Raw genomic sequence first — 12,306 nt, 5'->3', positions numbered from 1 at the left:
AAATTCCTTTCTACTTATATTCCATTTGTTCTTCAGATAAGAGCATTATCTGCAATAACAAGTGTATGACCTTGCAGCTTTAACAATTTGCAAGGCTAAAACATTAGACAGGGCTAGAACCGTTCTATAACTTGCTACCTTGACAGAAGGATGAAAAAGCTATCAGGCAAACCCAGAAACATTTGCCATACGACTTCTGATGTTTCATAAGTAGAGGTGGTATTGTGACAAAATAGATTTACATCACTTCTACAAGAACTTAGGAACACAAGTCATATAATTTTTGCCTTTTCTTAGAATAAGCTGACTTAGAGGTAGCACCACAAATCAGAAATCAAGTCTACATTTCAGTGAGTTTTACAGCACTGATTTCTACTACAGAATTTTCGGGGAATATTTTACAATTTAAACAGATTAATTTTCTGAAGATGTGCTACAGACTACTTCTATTTCACCAACTCTCTAGTGGACTGCAACTAGAAGGACACATTCTTATCCTGATGATTGCAACAACACATATACTTTATGGCATTCAGAACACAAAGACTGGTTCCACCAGTCTTGCAGGTCTAACATTCAAGGTGATATTACATATAGTGCAGTAATAGCAACATCTGCAGCATCTGACTCAGAACCCACAAGGGTTTACTCAACATTTTTTATAGGCACTTTGGGGAGGACTTTAATAAATATGTATGTAATATATATATACTTTATGAAAGTATATATACAGACATCCTCTCTTCTCAGAGCACACCACTCTCAGAGTTTCCAGACCTCACTCTAATGTAAGTATCAACACAATGCCTCTGCCTCTCTAATCAAAGTCAGCTGGGGGTATCACTTTGTTTTACCAAACTACAAAAAATCTACAGCTCATTTTATTAAAAGTAAAAATGTCATCAATATACCATCATATCTCTTGTCCATCAAAAAGGAAAAAAAAAGACAATCCATCTTTGGATAACATTACATTCTCAATCTTATTTCCTGTATTTCCTATGGCTTGTGAGGATTATTCAATACTGCAGATACATTCTGGCTTCAGAAAACACTCAAGTCATGTCACAGAATCTCATGCAATCTTTGATTTTTGCAACACAGAAACACAATATTAAGAGTGCCATTCAGTTGCACACATTGCACAAAGCCTTCTGCCTGGTTCACACTTCTTGGTTATGCATGAGACTTCAACCTTCATGCTCTTGATATAGGGACACAAAACCTGAGATGAGAAGTAGTCCAGAGGAGCTGTACAAACACAGAGACTCACAACTTATCTCCCATTAGCATTTCTCCACTGTTAACAGTGGCTTTAGCTTATTACAAGTGAAGAAGACAATACTTCTTACAAAGCAGTACATGACAAAAGTCAAAACTCCACCAAAGTTTCCTTCAAGCTTAGTTTTAGAGGGGAAAAAACACTAGAGGGAGTACTGGAATAGAATCAAAGTTCTGACATGAAGTGACAACAAAAAAAATGGGTTTCTGTATTAGCACCAGAATTAACAAGGCAAGTAAGATAAAGCTCAAATAAAGTTAATTTCATATTTTAAGCTGACATTAGCCTGTTTTTTGCTAGTACATAATACACATTTCTAGTGACAAAGCTTAAAAGTTTTGAATGTACCTTTGTACAGGAGGATTTGGTGGTGGGTTTCTTTTGTTAATTAAAAAAAAAAAAACCACAACAAAGTGAGTTTTTTAATTCTCTGAGATATATGCAGCAATGCTTCAGCTATACACAGCATAAATTGAAAAAGAATTAAGACAGAACAGCAGCTTTGTTCTGCCTAAATCCTGAATTCTTGTAACGAAATCTATTTCTTCTTCACCAAGCATATCCCCAAGACACCATGTTACAAGAGCAAAGATGACATACACACATGTATTAAAACGTAAAACATTCTAATTCAAAATTAAGAGGTCCCTTTCACATTGAGTTTTTGTGTTTGTGGGTGTTTTTTTCCTGTCTGTACTTCAGTTCTTAGAATTCTTAGAAGTCTTAACACTCACATCCAAGTCAAACAACAACATAAAAAAAGACATGTTCAGGTAAGTTATCTTCAGAATACTTGTTACCTGCATAAATTAGTTTTTGGCCAGCTACTGGAAAGGCATCTTTCCCCCTTTCTGATTCAATCTTCTCTTTCAGTGCCTTCACCTAAAGCACAGAAACAGTCTTAATTAAAACAAAGTTCACAGTACAAACCGAATTAAGTATACCTTAAGTTTTATATATTGCAGAGTAGTTTCAATCATGCCTTGATTATGTCAAGTTTATCAGTCTTCTTGAATATGTCACTGTAACCACTTCGCAGAGGAACATGTCCCTTTCCCAAATAGTCTCCTGAGATGAATCAAATTAGGTAATTATTTTTTCCATGAGAAGTTATGAGTGTACAACACAGTGAAAAAAAAATTAAGAAATCTAGGGAACAGAAATGTTTTCATCTCTTGACCCATTTGCCCTGTTCTTTCCCTGAATGCAGAGGGTACATCTGCTATAAACACAGCTGAAGGTTTTCATCATCCCAACCACTTTTCAGGGAATGCCTGGGTTTTATTTTTTTGTAAGATCACCATGGCATTCAACCTTGAAGTCTCCATATGCAAGGACTTGCACAAAATATTCAGATGCCTTTCTTATATAAATTGTTTTCAACTCCTCCCCCTCCACACAATTTCTGGAGCTTCACATAGCATTTCTAAGCCTACACATTTATTTGCTTGCATGGACCACTGATGCAACATCCACACTTTCAGAGCACCAATAGCTTAAGTGGCACTGCTAGTCATGTTAAAGAATGCTTTCAGTTCTCCAGAAAGACTCCAAAATACCACCCTGAGGAGGTAAAATAAGCTCCCATAAAAGCATTCCTGTACTGACATATCTGCAGTCATGTTTTAAGACAAACTTCCTGCACACACAGTCAATTCTTGCTATCTTGCAGACAATCCCAGTGTACAGAAAACAAAAACATGCATGCCATCCCAGCACCTGCCAAATGTTTTGGAATCAATCTCCAACCAGTTGCTTTCCCACAGCAAAACTAAGAGCAGCTCACTGTCATCCCTAAGTCCTGAAGACAGTTGAATTTGACAGTAATGTCCTGAAAGCATAATCATTCTCATACACTTACTTTACAACAATCTGTTCTGTCCTTAGATGGATATTTTAATGCATACTTTCTTGAAAATTAAAAATATAATTTGTTAACTCCTCCCCCAGTTTTATGGATGGAAGTCACATTGCTACTGAACAATCGCCTTCACCACAGATAAGTCATCAAGGATTTTTTTCCTAAACTTTAATAATGATGTCTAATATTTCACACACTTCAATTTGAAGTCCTGCATGCACCAGGGAAAATTAATCCTTTGAATAATGTTAAAAGTCTGTTATGTTTCCAAATGTATCTTTTGTAACACTCTCCTTATGTATTCCTATAATTATTGAATTGTACCAAATCACTTAAAGATAATTACTCAAGGCCAATTATTTTATACCCAGTTACCATGTTTGTCATAGATTCGTAATAAATATTGCAATGTGACCAAGGTGTGCAGTCTATTTTGAGGGAGAAAATTAAAAGTTTGTTTCATGGCCACTGCATCCATCAAATACTGGCTTCAAATGTCTACTTCATCTTCTTAAATTTCTATTGTTTTATTCCAGACAACAGTTTTTGCCCCACAAGGAGCAAAACCAAGACATGTTCTCTCAAACATAAATATTTGAACAGCTAAAAGTCTAGGTCAGGACACACTGAACACACATATTGATTTACTACACAATAATTGGATCCATCAAAAGGAGTTAGGATATTTACTGAAGGAGCATCCAAGAATTCATTTGCCTTTGCTGACCACCTGTGTGCAGCATTTCCCCTTATTATTACTCTGCTGTGACTGATGTACTGCAAGTGACCTGAGGCACTGCCTTCTTCCAAAACCTCCCGTAATGTTCCCCCTTCCATAAGTCTGCAAGAATCAGGACTATGCTTCCATCCCTTTGGCAGATAGCATTCATCTGTACATGTAGGCAAACTTCCATTTACACCATGGCGCCAAGGGAAATAAGAAAACCTTTTCTGGCAATCTGTTCCAGTGTTCCACCACCCTCACTGTGCAAAATCCCTTCTTTACACCTACTCTTAACAGGCTTGCTAAACAGTCTGTCCCCATCCTTCTTATAATCCCCTGGAAAAAGCACTGGAAGGTTCTCCAAGGTCTCTCCAGAACCTTCTCTTCTCCAGCCTGAACAACCCCAGCTCTCTCAGCTTGTCTCCATAAGAGGGGTACTTCACTCTTGGAACATCATGGCCTCCTCTGGACCAGCTCCAATAGGTCCACACTTCCCACATGCTGAGGACGACCAAGAGCATGCATCCATATGTTCCACAGGATTACACCTGGGAAAATTAACTCCTCAGCCACAAGCAGTTTCAGCCTTTTTGGACATTCAGGTGGCAGTGCTTCAGCTGTACAGTCCCCTTCCACAATCCAAAAGCGCTCGTTGCATACTAATACTAACAGAACTTTTTTTATTATTGTGGTGGTCTAGGTCAGAACAGACTAAAGACATATACTAACTAGTATGTAGTAGCTGAATCCACTTGAAGGAGTTTGGTATTTATTATTTCAGTGAAGTAGTTATCAATACAAACTACACCATGAGGTTACAGAACCATGGTGGTTCTGAATATAAAAGCAAACTACAGGTTTGCTCCTAAAGAACAGAGACAATCCTTGGCTAAAGTTTGCCAATACAGGGGCCACCATTAACTTCTTAATTCTTGAAAAGACTGGAAACTACTAACTTGTAAGTCAATGCTTTACAGTACTTCTACTGGTAGGAATGCATTCAGTTCCAGATACTTCTTTGTACAAATTATAAAAGCAGGTTTTTCTGGCACAAAACCCCATTTACAATACTCTCTTATATTGTCTTTCTAAACAGGACACTTGTATTTAGTCAGATGGCAATCATGGTGGTTACATGAACAGGTCACTGCCCTACTTCAGGCCTCAAAGGCATAACAGATAGATTAATTGGGAAAAACCGCAGGAGAGGAAGGGCCTTGTGAATCCAGGCAGGTTTACAAGCTTAGTAATGCCTGGGAAAAAACCCAGTTGTACTGAAATAAACAAGACATCTAGAATTACTTCAGCATTCAAAAACAGCCAGGATAAAACATTCATAAGGTCCTTCATTTCCTTCTTGTATTTACTGCTGCTGAAGCTTGCACACAAAGAAAGAAGAAGCATAGTCTGAAGAAAAATAGTCTAGAACTGTCAAGGTAAAAATCCAAATTTAGCCCTGACATTTACTTTCGCTGCTACTATCTCTACAAAATCAAGCTCATCTACACACAAGTGAAATTTATAAGCCTAGTAATTGCTATGCACTGACCAGAGATGAACAGAAATAATTTCTGATCTCAAAGCTAGCCTCCAGGCCTCTACACACTTCTGCCTGCATTTCAAAATTGATCTAAGCCCTGCCTGAAAGAGGAGACCAAGACTTGGGCCAATTTTCTGATACAAAAAGAAGACTAAAAGAACAGTATTCATGCAGCTTTGTACTAACACAGGAGCACAAATTTCAACCTAAAGCAGACCTTTCAGCTATCTGCAGCTTGAAGAAAAGTAGCAAGATGGACAGTCCTGCCTCTGAAGCCACAAAGGCTTGTTTTAGGAAGAAAGATTGCATTCTGAGTGATGACTCTTGCATGGTCTTGTTGATTAGCTCAAAAAGTCCTCCTGTAGCTTTGAGCAGACAATTTTTACAACAGGCATATTCCTCACAAACCAATTGGCAAGTATAAAAGTGACACAGTTGTTTGAGTACGAAGAAAACTGACAAGCCACTTCAATCAATTCTAAAAAGACACTTTAAAAACCCTTTTCCAACACGGCATGCTGACCAGCCAGTTGGACACAAAATCTGGGACAAACACACAGGGAAAGACAAAGAGAGGGAGAACCAGTCTGTGTGTAGACAGCACTGTGTGCTCACAGCCATGGCAAGGCCTTCCCTCTCCTTTTCCTGTTTCTTTGGTGCTCCCTGCAGGCAGCATGCAAAGGACAGCCATCCTTGCAGGCTCTAGGTAAGCCAGGCTGCACATCACCATGTCCTGTGAAATAGAGAGAGATTAGTTTCATTCTTCCCACAGGAATAGTGACCAGACACAAACCTTGGTGGGAGAAAACAAGGCCAGCTGTAGCCTTCAGTACTGTGAGTTTACATACCGCTACCTCACACATACAGATACTCCTCCCTGTGTTTCATGAATTCAAAGAAAATATTTTTGAAAGGCTTGTCAGTAAACAGCCATTTCTGCACAACGGCAATGGGACTCCAGACAGTAGCAGGATCATTTGCTCATATTAATTATTTTTAAGTAAAATGTATTCTCCACTTTCCCCAACTTTCAAAGGGAACACCTTCCAGCCTGTTGCTATCCGTATAAAGGACAGATATCCTTGTTTTCTAGTCATACCTAAAAAACAGACTTTAAATACAAGCATAGAACCATCCTTAAGTGTGTACAATATCTATATTCAACTCCTCAGTATATTGGCCATCTTAGGAATGGTGGCCCAAGAAAGTTTAGATTTTGAGAAATACAGCATATAATATTGCCAAATTATTAAAAGTACAAAGCTAACTTTTCTTTGCTGACAGCTAAACTGTGTGACAACAGTCTCAATAAAATAGTTGAAAAATTATGGGCAGAGCCACAGCATTTGAAAAATAGGTAACATGTAAAACATATTCCAATATGATTAAAATAATTTTAGCTGTAACAAGTAATTTACGCTTAATTTAAGTTTTAAAAAAATAAAATAAAATAAAAAAGTGTCATCCTGCCCAAACTTCTTTGGAAATTATATTTAAAACACTCACTAAAATTTCAGGAAAATATTCCTGAACATGTGAAAGCCTAGCCTTCTTCAGCTAAGAATCAGAACAACTTCCTTGCTTGAAAATCCTAACTGTAGGCAGGAAGCAAAAAGGGACTATCTACCAAAGAAAAGCAGTAGCAAAAAGCACCTAAAAACTTAATTAAACAAATGTGAATTGTAACAGACCATAACACCATAACTTGAAAATTCTACAGTCTGTGAAGAAAGTATGAGAAAACAATGAAAAACAAAAATGCAGCTACTCTTATTCTAGTGATCTCTGAAGTTACAATTTTGCAATCATGTGTCAAGTAGCAAGCACAAGCCCTTCAAATTCACACCTCCTCTTCCTGTACAAGCACACATACATCCCCAAAAAATGATAAAATCCTAAAGAGGGGCAAAACCAACAAAACAATGCCCCAGAAGGGGACAAAGATACTTATTGTACAACCCAAAGAGCAATTAAAAAAAACATACCAAGACCTGACACAGAAAAACATCTTTAACCTAGAAGGGTGCTTCTGGATTTTGAACTGAGCACTTTTCCTCTAACCACTAAAACCATTAACTCCCAGGGAAATACAAAAATCCTCTTACTCACAACTGCTGTAGGATTAACCTGCACTGAAACACATGAAGGGAAGAGACTGTCAATAGTATGTTCATCCTCATTCACAAATTACAAGCCCTGGAGTTAGCCTTCACCATTTCACACAGCAATAGTCTCTGATTCTTCCAGAACTGTTACAACGTTAATTCTTCTGACACAGTAACGTTAGCAGCCAGAAAGCTCCATAAAGACATTTGACAATAAAGCATACACATGCTAAGGACACATCAGAACACAGCAGAAGCTCAAACTTCCACAACTAAGTGTTCTGCTGACATGGTGTTAAATAAGCTGGCTTTTCCTGGGTGTTCAAGTGATGTGGTGGATAGCGAAATGTGAAAGCCCATGCTGTGTGACACAGCAACTGCAGCCGAAAGACTGCTGACATCCTGAATATTCCTTGCACTTCTCTGCATTTTGACAACCAGGTTTTCAGGTTAACAGCACAAGGGGAGCCGAAAACAACAGAGGACAGATTTAACTTTTGCCTGGAGTTTCACTTTCAAAGTTAAGAATGTTTGTTAAAGATTTTTAGAACCCTGCTTTGTGTCTACATAGTGATAACTACAACAGAAGTGCTACATTCAGAAGACTACAGTGCCAGCAGTATCACCTCAGACAAGAGATGTGGCTACATAGGTCTGCATCAGTGTCAGACAGTGCTTATTATTTGCTCCTAGCACAATGTTTAACATATTTGCTTTCTCACAGAGAGCCCACAAAAAGAAGCAGCAGCTTGTGCAGATGGATACATGCTTTCATTCACCCTGGTTAAGTCTGAAGACTCAAGCCCTGGCCCCACTGGGAACACGAGAATCACCACAATGGGTAAACCCATCCCTGCGAGGAACCTGATGGGCGCTTCACAAAACTTAAGGAAAACCAGCCAGGCTTGGAAAAATTTCATTTGATAACTTGCTTTCCCCAGTAATAGGGCCTGAGGCTAAATCTCATCATCTTTTGTCAGAGTGCCTGACAGTCTTCACCCAGTGCTTGGCCAAGCCATGTAGCTTCAAGTACAGTTTTTACTCACTCAAAATATTCAGCTGGCAAATGTTTTAAAACACAACCAAAACAAAACTAGAGTGGCACTATTAAAGGCAAGTTTAAAACTCAACTGTGTGATTTAATGGAAAAAAAAAATATAAAAAAAGACCAGTTGCTTGTGCAAGGCTAATTAGTTAGCTAATTAGTTATTAGGAAGTATGTTGCATCAAATTCTCACTGGAGGTTGGCTTAAATACTCCTATCAACAACAGCTCTCAGTTACAAGCATTAAATCTTGCCAGAATGCTACTTTGCACAGTAAAATGAAGTCTCTCTAGATTTATTTGGTACTGAGAGCAAGGGGAAAAACTGCTAGGAAGACAAAAGCAATTTTACAGAACCAGAACCCAACTGTGGAGCAACAGGTTTCCTGTGCCTATCACAACTATGATTTTTGGCCTAGTCACAGCACGCGGCAGAAATCCAAGTAAACAAGCCTACCTCTGAGAAACATACACATGGCCCAAAGACTAAAAACAATATATCCCAAACTCCATGAAACACTTTTCAAGGTCTCAGGATTTTAATCTAAGAAATCAGCAAACTTAGCTAAAATTTGTGTATTCCAAAAAAATCTGACCCAGAACTTCACACACTTCTGATCCTCACCACAGCACATTTCAATGGTGTTAAGACTGAGTTTGCAACTGATGGCTCAAAGCTGAACTTCTCTTTACTAAGTTCTATGGTTTTTAACATTTTCAACAGTAATTTCTTTGCAATTTTCTAAAAAATGTGCCATGGAAATTTAAACACATTTTTCACCTCTACAGCTAATACTAAGATCAAGTCTTTATCCTGCTCTCTTTAAAACAAAGTTCTCCTCAAATTCTACCAGATTTCCTCTGTCTTATCACCCATTCGTGGCCAAAAACCAAAGTTATGCTCATGAGGAACATTTTTACTTTGTGCTAGTGTAGCAGATACATTTGTAAACAGAGGGTGCTGTCTCATTTCCTATAATCCAACTTGTATTCTGCTGTCTCATAAACTGGTGAGGGCTTTGACTGGCAGCATTCCTTCAGTCCTCTCCTTGAATTTACTTCCCAGGACCTTTGTGAATTCAAAGAGCAAGAGAAAAAAAAAATTCTCAGTATAAGAGCAAAGACTTATGCTTTAAATATTTTAAGGTTTCTGACCCATGCTTCTCCCAGGCATTTGCCATGTCCATCAGTCACACAGGTAACCTAAATGAGTTCTTATTCCAGCTTTCAACTGTCATCCTTTATTCTTCATAAGATGGAAGAGGGTAAACCAACAGACTCTACGAAAGCAGATAAAATGTTCCATAGTTTCTAGAGCTTCACTGTCCACCTGTCACAGGAAAGGTTGTCAGAAAGGAAAGTCAAGAGCCTCTCCAGATCTGTTAACCCAAGGCCACAAGTGTGTCTGGACTTGGCTATTAGAGTGACCATCCCTGCTCAGGCAAGTGACAAGGCAACTTCCAACCCTGCCAGCTCACTTAAGGCCTCTCCTCTCATCTCAGAATGCTGCACTTCCCTGAGGATTTTCCAGCGGACTCCCGTGTGCCAGAAGAAAACTTTCACCTGGAAGTAAAACGTCTCCTCCTCACTCACAGCATCACCAGGCACATCCAAAGGCACTGGGGAGGGTCATGAAGCCCAGCACACACCACAACACCAGCTCCACCGAGGTCAGCAGAGTCTCTCCTGGACTCTCTCCCCTCCTATGTGCAGACTGATTAATCACTGCAGCTCGCCCCGTGAGGCTGAACAATAAACCCTCCCTGCACTCTGCCACCTCCACAGCACACACCTGGGCACACAGCGATGCACCTGGGGGCAAACGCCAGCCCCTCTCCAGATCACGCTCCTGCTCCAGCAAGAAAAGCCCCGCGACTCTCCCAGCGTTTTCCGTGTGGGAATCCATGGGAGGACAGGACCACCATGTTCTCCTTCCGCTGCACCCCCAGCCCCACCCCGGGAGAAGGATGCTCTCGCAACATCCCCTCTCTCCGTGCCCCCATCATCAACCAGCAGCGATCTGTGCCCCACTGACTGCTAACCCACGGCACCCCGCTTCCCGAAAGGAAAGACTTTCGTTTCCTATAGCGCTCCTCTCCTCCCCCAGACTACGTGAGATATCTACACCCCCTCCCAGGTCCCGGGCTATTTCCCTTTTCCCCCTCCTGGGCTATTCTCCTTTCCACCTCAGAGCTATTCCCCTTCCCACCTCCGGGGCGTTCTCCTCAAAAACAAAGGGGAGAAAAGTCCTTCCGCCGGAGGTTTGGCCACAGCAGCCCCTTTCCTTCGGCGATGGGAAGTCACCAGCATCCCAAGGAAAAGGGATCCCTCATCACCCCCAGCCCAGCTCACCCCCTCCCCCCGGCCCCGAATCCCCCAGAATCGCCCCGGGCGGACACCGCATCATCCCCGCGGACACGACCCCTCACTGAATCTCCGGCCACCGCCCCCGGAGGGGGTCTGTCCTTCCTTTTTCCCGGGGAGCGAGGGCACAGATTCCCGCATCCCTCTCCACGGCCGCGTCTCGGGGGTGGGGGCGGGGGGAACAGGGCGCGGGGAGGGAGCCCGGGAATGGCCCCACCGTCTCCTCCGGGTCGATGTCGATGCGGAAGGTTTGCTGCTGCAGCGTCTTCAGCGTGATCTGCATGGCGGCGGGTACGTGCCGCGCTCCGGCCGCCCTCGTCCCTTCCCCGGGAAGAGGCGGTGGGGAAGAGGCCGGGAAAGGGAGGAGGAGGAGGGAGGCGGTGTCGGGCTGGGCGGGACGGGAGGGGGACGTGGCGCGCATGCGCGGCCTGAGGCGCTCGGCACGGCGCAGGCGCGAGCGTGCCCGGGGGCGGGGAGAGCGGGAGGAGGGGCACGGGCAGAGACGCAGAAATACAGATAGATATATATATAGAGAGAGAGAGATACGGAGTGTGACGGTGAAACTGAGAGATCGCCGGTCATCGAGTCCTGCCTATGACCGGACAGCGCCGTGTCAGCCAGGCCGTGGCACTGAGTGACGCTTGGGACACCTCCAGGGGCAGTGACTCTGCAGCCTCCCTGGGTATCCCATTCCAATGTCCAGTTCACTCTTCCTGTGAAGAAATTTTCCCTAATATTAAACCTAAACCTCCCCTGGCCCAGCCCGGGGCCGTTCCCGCTCCTCCTGTCCCTGTTTCCCTCTTGTCAGGCTTTTCCCGGCTCCCTCAGCCTCTCCTGGGGCTCCAGACCCTTCCCCAGCTCCGTTCTCTTACTTGGACACACTCCAGCCTCTCAATGTCCTTCTTGAAATGCGTGAAACAGACACACCACTTGTGAGTTGTTACACAAGTTTATTTATAGACTCTGTCGGGTTTATAGCACCTAAGTTCCACCAGTGCTGGTTTCATGGAATATAAACGGCCATCTAGTCCCAAGCCCTCTGCCGTGGGCAGAGGCGCCTCCCACTAAACCAGAGTGTTCAAGGTTGCTTTGTCCTATCTGTCCTTGAGCACCACCAGGGCTGGGGCATCCACAACGCCCCCCCGCAGGAAACCTGGGCAATGTCCACCTGGGGAATGTTCCAGTGTCTCACCATTCTCACAGTAAGTAATTTCTTCTTGTATCCAACCCAAATCTCCCCTCCTTCAGTTTGTACCTATCCCTCCTTGTCCTATCACTACAGTTCCCAACAAAGTGCTCCTCTCTTCTCCTGCCTTCCCAGTAGGCTCCTTCAGATGCTGGAAGCTCACCTTCTCCAGGGTGAGCAGGACCAATTTTCTCAACCTG

At 42.4% G+C, this 12,306-nt stretch overlaps 1 protein-coding gene across 1 annotated transcript in view; it reads right to left on the bottom strand.

The window, feature by feature from the left end:
• Nucleotides 1-11,338, bottom strand: part of RAD23B (RAD23 homolog B, nucleotide excision repair protein) — a 31,672-nt gene extending 20,334 nt beyond the window's left edge. Inside the window, exons 1-2 of the mRNA XM_079331694.1 lie at nucleotides 11,138-11,338; nucleotides 2,083-2,164 (exon numbers count right to left, since the gene is read on the bottom strand). Coding sequence (XP_079187820.1) covers nucleotides 2,083-2,164; nucleotides 11,138-11,203 — 148 coding nt within the window. The 5' untranslated portion in view covers nucleotides 11,204-11,338. The remainder of the gene's footprint in view (nucleotides 1-2,082; nucleotides 2,165-11,137) is intronic.
• Between the last annotated feature and the right edge of the window lie 968 nt (nucleotides 11,339-12,306).

Source organism: Erithacus rubecula (assembly GCF_903797595.1).
Source record: "Erithacus rubecula genome assembly, contig: SUPER_Z_unloc_7, whole genome shotgun sequence".
NCBI classification, from domain to species: Eukaryota; Metazoa; Chordata; class Aves; order Passeriformes; family Muscicapidae; genus Erithacus; species Erithacus rubecula.
Note: the sequence above shows the minus strand (reverse complement) of the source record. Positions and strands in the feature narration are given on the sequence as shown.